The 13,715-nt window shown below is 44.0% G+C and overlaps 1 protein-coding gene across 1 annotated transcript in view; it reads right to left on the bottom strand.

Annotated features, from left to right (window-relative positions):
• The window catches only part of STPG4 (sperm-tail PG-rich repeat containing 4), a 64,641-nt gene extending 53,662 nt beyond the window's left edge, over positions 1 to 10,979 (bottom strand). The window contains exons 1-3 of the mRNA XM_075267051.1: positions 10,926 to 10,979; positions 4,474 to 4,539; positions 3,374 to 3,625 (exon numbers count right to left, since the gene is read on the bottom strand). Of these exons, the coding sequence (XP_075123152.1) occupies positions 3,374 to 3,625; positions 4,474 to 4,539; positions 10,926 to 10,979 (372 nt within the window). The remainder of the gene's footprint in view (positions 1 to 3,373; positions 3,626 to 4,473; positions 4,540 to 10,925) is intronic.
• Positions 10,980 to 13,715: the final 2,736 nt, after the last annotated feature.

Below are 13,715 nucleotides of genomic sequence, written 5' to 3'. Positions count from 1 at the left end.
ATATACATTAATAGTCATAGACTGTGATGGGGATATACTGTACCTACCTAAGCCTCTGATTTCATACAGGATTGTCTGTCTTAGAAGCATTGCATCTTGGGAGCCATGCCACCAATAATACAGTAGGGTTGGGGAGGGGGCTTAACATACCATATTTGCAATTGCTACAATTGCTACATGCAGTTGCACAATGGCCTAGTATCAAGGGGGGCACTGTCACCTTAAAAACAAATTCCTATTGTGTATTAGAATCCATATAAAGCACTCTGCTAAGGATTTCAAGGCTCACAAATGGTGATGGATGGTTAGACATAAGGAGGTGCACTGCTCTGTAAGAGCTAGCCGTCACTAGGGCCGTACCTGCCATAAGTCAAGATGAGTGTCTCGCCTCAGGCGGCAGATTTCTGAGTCCCTGAGAGATTTGTCTCACGGGTTTAGCCCATCGGTGTTGTTTGGAGAGAACATGTCTGAAGCAGAACTGCTAATATTATACTCTGAGTTCTCTTCAGATCCCACAGTATAATGAGCGGAGTCCTAGAGGAGGTGATCAAATATAAGAATGTTACTCACCTCCCCAGGGCTTCTTCCAGTCTCAGAGAAATCATGATAGACGTCAGAGACTGATGAGGCCTGTGATTGGGCTTCAGCGGTCATGTGGGCCATGCCGGTACCATGCATGTTGCATGACCAAAGAGAATGGTGGAAACTGGAGTGTTGGAAACATTTGAGGCTATTTTTTAATGATACACCTGTCCCGGGCACCTCCAGAGTTTGTTCGATTCCTGGCAACCCCTTTAAGCTGAGCACTGAAACTGGGTACATGTCCACGTCTTACTTCAATGACAATACGTGGGCTGGGGCTTAGTGACATATCTTAGGTGGCTTCTGTGCTGGTGCACAGGGTTAGTCAGGCAAGGGGATTCCATGTCAATTTTCGCCTCATGCAGCAGAAAGCAACAGTGGTAGTCAAGTCTAATTTTTGCCTCATGCAGCAGAAAAGCTAGAATTGGCCCTGGGGCCCAGATATTGTCTGTTCCTAGTTACAATCTTCGTGCACAAAACTAGATGCATGATGCCTGGAATTTTGCAAAAAATGTGGCAAATTTCATTGAATTTCATATTTCATTCTGTCGGTAGGAATACCCAGTATACAGGATTACGGGCGCTCAGCACTTTGTGCCTGATATTTGTAGCTCAGGCCTGGAGGTAAAGGTGACATTAACAATGGCTGTCTGTTATTTACCAAGTGGAGAGAGAAATAGGACGGAGGGATCGAGCTGTAAGGAAAGGTGAAAAGGTTCTGCCGCTAATATGGCTGGAGTTGACAACCCGACTCTTGGTAATAGAAAATCACCTTTAGCTACAAAAAAATCTATAATGTATGAACAGTGCGGTCTGTCCAGCCGAGGAGACCCCGGGAGAAGAATATCTGCGGATTCTTATAAGCTGAGGACGTAGATCTATTGTAATGACTCCAAGAATACTCATCAATTAGGAGAGGTCTCATCCGAAATAGGAAGGGGTTCAGTATAATACCGAAATAGGGGTAAGAGTAATGCTGGTTGGTCCTTGTTCACATTACTTTTGAGTATGATCACGCTATTTAATTCAGTGAAACAAAAAGGCATGCTGACACCAAAGGGCTCACTTAAAGGGGTTGTCTGGGATAAATTAAAACTTTACCCCTAAGCTAAACCCCTTCCCCCCCCCGCCTAACTTGTACATACTCCCTTTACAACAAAAATGTATATAACCCATATGCCTGGGGTGGTCCGTTTTGGCGCTTCCGGAGATGGGAGGCCACTAGGGTTGAACCGATCTTGAGATTTCAGGATTGATTTTAAAATCCGATTTCCGATCATTTTCCAGCTGATCCCGATCATGAATTTTGCTCGATCGCTCATCGGAATCTGATCATTTCCGACCCCTATCGCGCAACCCTAGTCAATGCTTCTCTATGGGAAAAATCACTTTTAGGGTTGAGCTGATCTTGAGATAACCTCTGACCTCAATCCCGCTGGAAAAGATCCAGCGGGATCGGAATTCCAATCGCGATCGTGAAATTTACGCTGATCTTTTCCGATCCCGATTGCTCAACCCTAGAGGCCACCGGTACTCCTCTCTCCTCCTTGTGGCTCCCATAGTGTAATGTCACCCCCATTGTGGCCACCACAATATAATGCCCAGCGCACCATGACCCTCATAGTATAATGTTCCCCTTTATATGCCCCCACAGTATACTGTAGCACTCAATGTGGTTCCTCACAATATGATGTCCCTCTTAATTTGGCCCCTAAACTATAATGTCCCGCTCAATGTAATTCCTCACAATATGACGTCCCCTTCAATGTGGCCCCCACAATATAATGCCTTGCTCATTGTGATCCCCACAGTATAATGTCCCCCTTAATATGCCTCCACAGTATAATATCCCACTTTAATATAACCCCACAGTATAATGTTCCCCTAAATGTAGCCACCACAATATAATGCCTTGCTTATTGTGGCCCCACCGTATAATGTCCCCTTTAATATGGCAACCACATTGTAATGTCCCCCACAATGTGATCCCCACAGTATATTGTCCATCTTAATATGGCATCCACAGTATACTGTCCACCTCAGATTGGCCCCCACACTATAATGTCCCCTTAATATGCCCCGTAATATACTGTCCACCTCAATTTGACACCCACACTATAATGTCCCCCTTAATATGCCCCACAGTATAATGCCCCCCTTAATATGCCCTGTAGTATACTGTCCACCTCAATTTGGCCCCCACACTATAATGCCCCCTTAATATGCCCCAAAGTATAATGTCCCCCTTAATATGCCCCGTAATATACTGTCCACCTCAATTTGGCCCCCACACTATAATGCCCCCTTAATATGCCCCACAATATAATGTCCCCCTTAATATGCCCCGTAGTATACTGTCCACCTCAATTTGGCCCCCACACTATAATGTGCCCCTTAATATGCCCCGTAGTATAATGTCCACCTCAATTTTGCCCCCACACTATAATGCCCCCCTTAATATGCCCCAAAGTATAATGTCCCCCTTAATATGCCCGTAGTATAATGTCTGCCTCAGTGTGGCCCCCAAAGTATAATGTCCCCCTTAATATGAGCCCCACAGTATAATGCTCAGATGAGTTGAATCCGGTACTTTGGCTCAAAAAAACTTCAGCAAAATCTGCAACAAAAAATCTGCGTCTCTGCAACGTGCGGCCTCAGCCTCATAGAAATACCGAAATGTAAAAACGCGCGTACTCCAGAAAACATTGTCAGCGTTCACACTGTGCTATCTTATGGAGCCCTGCAATACAGGAATGACTAATAACCAATTTTAATGAACCCTTTGCCTTACCTTATCTTTCACCCCAAGGGCCGCAGCACTTCTCGAGGTCGCGTGGAATGAAGATGAACGTGGGAGTTGTTCCACCAGGTCGCAGAATTCTGGGATCTTGTAGCAGCCGGGTAATAAAGCCTCTCCGGATCCCGCTCTGCTCAGGGGCTTTTTCCGGCCTTGCCCTTTGAAGCTGTAGGTTTGCTGAACAGGATTAAGTTTTGCCTCTTGGAGAAAATCTCGGATGTTATAGATCCCTGGACGAGGGGAGTCCTGATGATAAATTATCGATGCAGTCACTCACATCAGAATTAAAGGGACTTGCATCCATATATGTGAAATTATGCTTAAAGGGGTTTCCCAGGATCTAAAGGTAATTGATGTTATGATCCATCCACAGGATAAGTCATCAGTATCAGATCAGTCGGGGTCCGACACTGTCCCAATTTCGGATACTAGATATACAGTCAGAAGCAGCCCTGCATTCATTCCATTGAGTGGGAGCGAGGCTGCAGTTCCAGGCACCACCACTACAGTGTATGGCGCTCTGTCCACTGTATATAGCTTCTGGTCCATACAGTGTAATGGTGGCGCCTGGAACTGCAATCCCACTTCCATTCACTTGTATACAAGCGGTAGTATATTGTTTGGGACGGGGTCTGGGTGTCGGACTCCAACCGATCTGATACTGATGACCTATCCAGTGGGTAGGACTTCAGGATCAATTTCTTTCAGGTTCTGGACAATCCCTTTAAATATAAATAAGCAAGTTTACAAATAGTTTTGATTATAAATATGATACTGTTTTGTGTTTACAGCCCTGATGCAAACCTATGTGTATCCATGTAACAGACTACAAACAATCCAATCCTACAGTCATACTGCTCTCCAGTTAGCAGGTAGTCGGATACAGAGGTAGTCAGATAGTACGGCAGACAGCACTACATGGCACTATTATTGGTTTGACAGACTCCCTCTAAGTTCGGCACATTCTCACAATGATACAATTGTAACCTTTACATTACAGACACATATAGTAGAATGAATGGGGTAGGTCGGGCCCCCTTGTCATCCGCCGCACTCCCCTCCAGTATATGACTCCTATACATGTGCGTGCTTACCCTGAATGAGTACAACCACCAAGCGTCCCTCTCTGTAAACAGCTTCTCCTGTTCGCCTTCTGGATCCTGTTAAGCAGAACATATATACAATGAGGTGCAATAAATATCGCCATAGATTATAATAACACGTGAAATAAACGACCGCAGATGTCCGCGGAATACAAAGCACATCAGCAATATCAATACCAGTCAGGATCTAGTGTAATAACTAGGAGATATACAGTATAAGTGCAGAAGGAGCGACTACGTACGGCCATTGTTGTGTCCGGAACGCGATGGATACAAATAATACAAACAATACAACATTCACACCCAGAGCTGCAAACACTCTGCACACAAACACCTAACAACAAGTGTCACCGCAAGGCTCCTGCTCAGGTCTTAGATGGATGTAGAGGAGGGACTATGACAGACTTAAGGACCTCCAACGCACCATGACGGGGGTCATTCCAAAAACACTAACAATTATAATACCTGTAAAAGACTAAGAAAAAACTAGAAAAAAAAAACATGTTGGGTATTGTTTTATGTTTTGTTAATGTACATATAGGGCGTTGGGGTTCCAGTGAAGAAACCTAGCCTGCCTCATCAGACGCTGGACAGACCCCTTAGATAATACATTCTTGTTGTCTGCAGCCACCGCAAGGTGTGGCTCCCCAAAGTCATCGCCACTAGCAGGACATACACAGTATATAGCCTCCTTATGGGACCCCATACAGTATATTGTCTAAATTACCGGCCTCCACATAGTAAATGCCCCTTTAATAGCCGTCCACACAGTATATTGCCCATTTACTAGCACCTCACACAGTATATGCTCCCATTCCAGACCCCTATACAGTAAGGGCCCCCCAATAGTGACTTTAGTCCGTGACCTGCTGGATTACTCCAGCGAGTGACAACCGCTATTTACTTACCGATCAACACTCCAGCTCACGGCCACTTCCCTTTTGGGCACCAGGAGGTCCCATTCAACGTCAGTGATGTCATGTGGGATGCACAGGGCCCCCTGGAGGCCGCAGCCCCTGCTACAGCTGTTATCCGGCTAGTTTCGCCTTTGGCCACTACCAACCTTTAGGGATGACTAGCCTGCATTGATCTCCACAAAGCCTGGCCCCATTTTAGAAAACTTCCCTACAATCTGGCAATGTAGGTAAAAATAATTATCAAATCTGGGGCATTAGGGCTTTATATATATATATATATATATATATATATAATATATAATGAATACGGCAGGAAGAGACAGAAAAAAGTGGCCTAAGTAGGCAAAAAGAAAGGCCAGAGAGGTATTTAGGAAAAAGTCTTTTTTTCCAGAAACAGCGCCACCAATGTCCATGGCTGTGTCTGGTATTGCAGGTCATCCTGAGTCATCTTTGATAAGTTTTTCATCTCATACAATGTGTTTAAAGCTGACAATCTCCTGTATGTTGGGCATGTTGAATTTCGGCATCCCATATCTTTTGCTCCCTTGGGGAGATGTATCCTTACCTAAGTGTCTGACAGAAGTATATTCGGCTTACAGTCTATGTATACAGGTGACATAATGCCAAGGGCACGTTATATACTTTATACACGTCTCAACACTGAAATTGCAACACCAAGAAGGAAAAATCTTAAGAATTATCAGAATCACAGGATCGATAGATATGATAGAAAATGGAAACAAAATATTTACAACGTCTCGGTTTGTTCAGTATTGTGTATGAGGATTCATGTGGCTAAAATATTTTGCTTCCAAACTGCCTTTTATGCCCCTCCCACATGCCACAGACCGGCGCTCGGTGCAAGAAAATGTGACCATTAGCAGATCTTAGCACCTCCGGATATTTCCTCAACTTGCAGAACTTTACGGCTTGTCCTTCTTGGCTGTGCAATTTAACTGTTGAGGAGTGTAATATAGGAGAGTTATTACGTGAATCCTAGTGATGCACGCCTCAGCTGCTGAAGAACATCTTTTTGAAGGTGGGGCTTTGTGTAGCATGTTGATTAAGTGATTTAAAACATCATTCTGTTTATTTTTTATAGGAGGTCTGCAGCATCTAAGGTGTGTTCCTGTGGTTATGCAGCATCTAAGGTGTGTTTTATGCGGTTATGCAGCATCTAAGGTGTGTTTATGCGGTTATGCAGCATCTAAGGTGTGTTTTATGCAGTTATGCAGCATCTAATGTGTGTTTTATGCAGTTATGCAGCATCTAAGGTGTGTTTTATGCAGTTATGCAGCATCTAAGGTGTGTTTATGCGGTTATGCAGCATCTAATGTGTGTTTTATGCGGTTATGCAGCATCTAAGGTGTGTTTTATGCAGTTATGCAGCATCTAACGTGTGTTTTATGCAGTTATGCAGCATCTAAGGTGTGTTTTATGCAGTTATGCAGCATCTAAGGTGTGTTTTATGCAGTGGTGCAGCATCTAAGGTGTGTTTATGTGGTTATGCACCATGTAAGGTGTGTTTTATGCAGTTATGCAGCATCTAAGGTGTGTTTTATGCAGTTATGCAGCATCTAAGGTGTGTTTTATGCAGTGGTGCAGCATCTAAGGTGTGTTTATGTGGTTATGCACCATGTAAGGTGTGTTTTATGCAGTTATGCAGCATCTAATGTGTGTTTTATGCAGTTATGCAGCATCTAAGGTGTGTTTTATGCAGTTATGCAGCATCTAAGGTGTGTTTTATGCAGTTATGCAGCATCTAAGGTGTGTTTTATGCAGTTATGCAGCATCTAAGGTGTGTTTTATGCAGTGGTGCAGCATCTAAGGTGTGTTTATGTGGTTATGCACCATGTAAGGTGTGTTTTATGCAGTTATGCAGAATCTAAGGTGTGTTTTATGCAGTTGTGCAGCATCCAAGGTGTGTTTTATGCAGTTGTGCAACATCTAAGGTGTGTTTTATGCAGTTGTGCAGCATCTAAGGTGTGTTTCATTCAGTTGTGCAGCATCTAAGGTGTGTTTTATGCAGTTGTGCAGCATCTAAGGTGTGTTTCATTCAGTTGTGCAGCATCTAAGGTGTGTTTTATGCAGTTGTGCAGTGTGTTTTATGCAGTGGTGCAGCATCTAAGGTGTGTTTTATGCAGTGGTGCAGCATCTAAGGTGTGTTTTATGCAGTTGTGCAACATCTAAGGTGTGTTTTAGGTGGTTATCCAGTATCTAATGTATGCTTATGTGGTTATGCCACGTCTGTTGTGTGTTTTATGCGATTATGCAGAATCTGATGTGTGGTTTATGTGGTTATGCAGCATCTAATGTATGCTTATATGGTTATGCTGCATCTGTTGTGTGTTTTATACCATTATGCAGTATCTGATGTGTGTTCATGTGGTTATGCCATGTCTGTGGTGTGTTTTATACGATTATGCATTATCTAATGTGTGTTTTATGTGGTTATGCAGCAGTTGATGATTGCATGATGATAATCCGGACAAGAACTGCATGATACACACCACAGCTGCTGAAGAACCTCTTTCTATAAAAATGTTACAAAATGTTAATCAATTTGTAGAAAGAATTTCCTGAAAATATTATCTGCGCCAATTACTTTTGCAGAAGTGATAAGTAGTATCAATGTATTTCCACCTCTCTCCGTATAATCGTCAGGTGCTGACATAACTATGGAATGTTTATGCAAATATTATTTACATTCACGTCAACGGCAAAAAATATGAAACCTATCGTCTAACTGGTTCTGGATACTTCCACCTGGGAAATATCTGTATCTGCCGACAGGTGACATAGAGCCCTGAGATGGCAATCATCAGACAACGTATTCTTTAGAGCCCGGATGTATTACGACAAGGGTGGTAGCCGCTCACGTGAGTCTCACACCCCACCCCGAGCCGCCCTGTCGGACCAGTTTCCCAGCCAAGCTCAATAACTATTGTAAAGCAGCTCCGTCCGTCTATATCTTTTGAAGGGCTAATATTGTTCTCCCTATTACTAGTAAATTGCAGCGTTCGTCATTCTGGTTCAATCCCACTTATTATTTATTTTGTATCACTCGACAGGGCGCATTTACAATAAGCACATACAGCTCGCACATTGTAACGCAGAGTCTGTGCAGCTGTACGAAAGAATTTCTGTTAGCACGCCGTGTGCCAATAATTACGGAGAACAATGTCTGGAACGCATCTCTGGTGTTTTCATTCATTCTTATACGGTTTTACAGATCTGCTGGGCGGCCTGTTTTCCTGTCGTAACGTTGCACATTTTGCATAGAGAGGTGGATGTTTCGGCCGATGCCAAAACAAAGACAAAACCCAGCTTGGTTCTCAGTCATTTCCATTTAGAAGATGACGAAAAATTGTCTTTATTGAAAGAAAACTGCAGAATAGGAAGGAGAATTGGAAACCAATAACCCACGAGAATCATTCCGACAACCATTCATGGGTTTCTCCACCAGTTTCAGGTTGAAACCAGTTTAATAAGTGGAGGCTGGGGAGAATCGGAAACATATAAAAGGGTAAGTTCCCACAGGGTTTGTCGGTCAGGATTTTGAGGCCGTATCTGCCTCAAAATCCTGACCAAAAAGACGTCTCTCATTGAAATCAATGGGAGCTGGTCAGTTCTTTTTTTCCGGGGGCGATTCGTTCCAGCTCCCGGAAAAAGAAGCGAGACGCTCATTCTTCAGACGGATTCACCTCGCGACATCCACCTGAAGACACTCCCTCCCATTCACTTAGGCCTAATCCGATACTTCAACCCAAAACCAGAATGCCTTAAATCTATGGCCTGTATCTGACACTGCTTGTACCATATATATATATATATATATATATATATATATATATATGTATATATAAATATATATATATATATACAAGTTATCACCGACAGATTTAGTAAAATTGGTGCCAAAGAAATCAAATATAATTCCTGAAGCCGCTCTACCTTTCCCTTGTACCAGTCTCGATAAATCTCAGATGTCACATTTTGGGTTATATTTTAGGCAATGTTCTGATAAGGACAAGTCTGGTGCATCCTCATTAAATGCTACACAAGTGATGTGTATAATCTGAGTCACTGCGACCGAGCCAGAAGGGTGCGAGAAACCAGTCCTGACGCCTCTTCATGTCTACCACACTTGTGCCCAGTGACAAGAAATGAGACGTACGGATATGGATAGAGAGAGTCTGTCATCACATAGGAAGATACATTTATTTACTGTCTACACACACACATATATATATATATATATATCCTAATGTTTGCATCTATCTATCTATCTATCTATCTATCTATCTATCTCTGATGCAGCAGAGCTGAGTGTGCAGCAGGGTTCGCATCTCCGGTGTAGGCAAGCTGAGCGCATGGCCAGCACTGCTACATCTCGGCATAGGAATGCATTGACCAGCGTTGATTGGCCGAATGCCATACAGAGTACAGCATTCAGCAAATCAACGCTGGTTCTGCTGGAGGAGGCGGAGTCTAAGATCAGTCCACAGCAGTCTCCATTCTGGTCCGATCTTAGACTCCACCTCCTCACAGACGAGCCTCCGGCAAAACCAGCGTTGATTGGCCGAATGCTGTACTCTGTATGACATTCGGCCAATCAATGCTGGTCAATGTATTCCTATGGGAAAAAGTCAGCTCGCGCATATCGCAAGCTGACAGGGATCCCGACGTAATACAGTGACTTGGGCTTGTTAGATGCCCCCAGACATGCTTCCCAGTTGCATTGCAGAGGTGTTGGCATCATTTCCTGGGGTGTCATAGTGGACTTGGTGACTCTCCTGAGTCTAATATTGGTTTCCCCCTAAACAAGTATTTATTCCCCATAGACTATAATGGGGTTCGATCGAACAGTCGAGTGTTGAGCGGCTACTCGAATCGAACATTTCACTGTTCGCTCATCTCTAGTTAAGATGCAACACCCTAAGCAAAAAAAAAATTCACCAAATTTTTTCCACTTTTTGTAGGAAACAACCAACTCATAGGTGGTGTATATTTAGACCAGACAGTAAGAGCGCGGCAGATTGGTCATCCGGCATCAGTCACTGTGATAAAGCTGACCCTGCTCTAAAGACAGTGTTAGGAAACCTGCCCGACTGGGGGGACCCGGGCCAACTTCAGGATACCCTCATACTCCACTCACCAGTTGTCCAAGTCATTTTCTAGTGCCTTCAGGTTTGCAAACACTTGCGTTTTTTGGAAATATTTCACCATTGTGCTAAAGAACATAAGACTTGAACTTGCCCATTCCTAGTTTTCCCAGCTCTGAGTATCTTCTATTTAATGGTCTTACATTTTTACTAGACCTGGTGCTTTCATGTTGTGTAAGGCTCTACAAGGCTCAGACCTTCTAGTACAATACAAAGGTACATATACATCACAGTATCTACTAAATTAGTGTCCAATTCTAAAAAATTTGCCAGTACAATCTTGCATTATTGTTTTACAATACGCTCCCATAGTTACATAAGTTACATTGTGCCCTGGCAGAGGACCGGGGCTACGTGTTACCTTCTTAGGGCTCTCAATCTGTAGATTGCTCCTTCTGATCTTCACTGAAGCCATCTTACAGCTCTTAGTAACTAGAACACTACGGCATTATAAACTTACCTACACTATGCTGACGTGAACCGACCGGACAGTCAAGACTACGGCCCCCTGCAGTCTCCACATACCAGGAGTACGAGGGTTTGCCATGACAGCCAGCTGCAGGCTATACAGAAGGCATTGTGCAAAGGATACAAACTATAAGCCGAATACATAAAAGGACACATTGTATAGAGTATACTAAGGGGTAGAACACTGTTTTAAAGGGAGTCTGTCAGCCGAACCCTGCCGTTCAGATACAAGGCAGATCGGTTAGGGTCACCTGAATCAGGTGACGTTTTCCTCTTGTGAATCTCTGACTCCATTGCTAGGATATCAGGGTTTTCATTAATATTCAATATCCTTTGGAGCAAAAAAGGCGTTGGCGTTGCTCCAAAGAGGTAAATGGCCACACCCACCCTGCTATTTGCATATTGACAAAAACCAGCGATTCACAGGGGGGGGGGGGGGAAGATTGCAATTCAGGTGACCCCAACCTATATCTGCAGGGATGGGTTCTGGTGACTTACTCCCTTGAGGACCACCAATGTATGGCAAGAATCCCATTCTTAGAAAGCAAACCAGCAGAACTAGAGTAGGGTTACTTGCTGGAGAACCATGGCCGCCTCACTACCATAGCCACCACAGTCTGTATTGTAGCCCTGCAGACCAGTCCACTGATGTGAATGGGACTAAGCTTAGAACTGCAGTACCAGCCACAGACTTCATACACGTGTGTCGAGTCACCTTCTGAAATTCCACCATAAAATGATGTGTATATTCATAAATGGATAAGTCAGTGGGCTATTGGAGTCCACCATTCCTGGCTCTGTAGTCTCAGGATCAAGACAATAGGGGCAGAGCCTAAACAGCAAAAGTAACTGCACTGATTGCTCAGGACCGGGGGGGGGGGGGGGGGGAGGAAAAAAAATAACTGCTGATCTGTACAGAACTTTGAGGATTAGAAGAACTTGACTTGGAAGTGGGATAGGCCCACATTGAAGGGGAGGGGGGGGGGGTACAGGATTTTATTAAAAAAAAAAAAAATTGCTCTAAAATTTTGAAAACAGTTAAACCCTTATCGGAAGCCATGAGGACATTCCATATATGTGCACATGACAACTGCAGCCTGCATATATAGCACATCACCGTAGAGATTGTCAGGGATCCCTGGAGCAGGAGACTAGGGTAACATTACATGACGTTCCATATATAGATGTGCTAATTTATGCAAATTGGGCACAATCCCAAGACAGAAGGAGCCCCAGGGAGTCTCAGACTCGAAACTATTTGCAGAAAATAACTTGCTGTAACTTTATGAACCAGACCTAGCGAATGCCAACATTACACAGGGCGCACCAACCCTCACAATTGTAGGCCGAGGCCAAACGTTGCAGAGGAAAAACTCTGGTTGCAGATTCTGCATTTAAGCCAAAACCAGGAGTGGATTAAAGACTTGGTAGAAATAAGAATTTCCTATTTTGTGCTATTTTTTGTGTCAAAAAACTGCAGCAAAATCTGGATATAAAAAAAACCCAAAAAACTCCTGTGCAGAACATGGGGCCTTAGTCGAGAGGATTTACAGGTTTACCCTCATGACCCATCCTAATAGGCCACCAATATCAGATTGACAGGGGTCTGACACCCACCAGTTACCTGTTTGCAGCAGTTGATTGACAGAATGGAAGTGAAAGACAGCGCCACCCTCTGTAGTGGTAGAACTGAGTCACTGCAGCTTAGCACCGTTTCAAGTGAATGGGAGCACATCTGCATTACCCTGGCTGGTCAGTACAGAGAACTGCACTGCCTGCTTCCGGCTCTGGAAAACCCCTTTAAGGCCACTTTACTGCTCAGTGATGTCTTATGGGAAGCGACTACAGAGATCCGTACACGTCGTCATCCCTGGGATTTCCCTGCGCTTTGCAGTTGTCATCTAACCAGCATATTCTGCCTTTCCTTCCCACTAAGCATTGCATTACTATTCTGGGCAAGCTTTACAAGTGTAGGATATTTTGGTGACTATTCCCCAGTTCTGGACCAGTATGAGAAGCTGCTTTATACCCACTTTATTGCTAATCTTACTTTTGGAGAGACTTCCAGGATATGGCAGCCTGCACCAATTGCTCTATCAGTTTTATCACAAACCCAGCACATTAGGTTTCATGCACACAGGTCTGAGTGCTGCAGACCTAGAGATTTTAATGTGGCAGCGGGCACTGATCACACCGGACTCCTTAACGGCAGTATACTGCTACTTACAAATCAATGCCATCAATTGGCATAGATTTAGCACAGCCCTACTGGGAGGGGGTACCTCATTTATAGGTGAGCCTTGTCACGAGGGAGACCGTCTCTGGTGCTAGGGGGATAAGTGTATATTCAATACTCTATTCACCAAGTCTGGACACAAGGCACACTTGTCATCTGTTCTGGCACAAATGAGATGTTTGCAGAGGGGGTGCCTTCAGAACAGCAGGAGATGACCCCCAAATATGAGGAATGCCCATAATTCATAGATCTGTGTATAGGACAAGAAAATATAATGGTCACCCCACTGACCTGTGAGTACAAGGTGCATAGGGAGAAATCTTCCATGTAACCCTACAAGGACACAGTGTAGACAAGTGTACATTTAGCTTATTAGGGCCTTGACCATTGCACCCCGTTCCCCACATCGCACCTTCAGACACGCAATAAAGACTGACCACCGCCATC

Source organism: Leptodactylus fuscus, chromosome 3, assembly GCF_031893055.1.
Source record: "Leptodactylus fuscus isolate aLepFus1 chromosome 3, aLepFus1.hap2, whole genome shotgun sequence".
Classification (NCBI taxonomy): domain Eukaryota; kingdom Metazoa; phylum Chordata; class Amphibia; order Anura; family Leptodactylidae; genus Leptodactylus; species Leptodactylus fuscus.
Note: the sequence above shows the minus strand (reverse complement) of the source record. Positions and strands in the feature narration are given on the sequence as shown.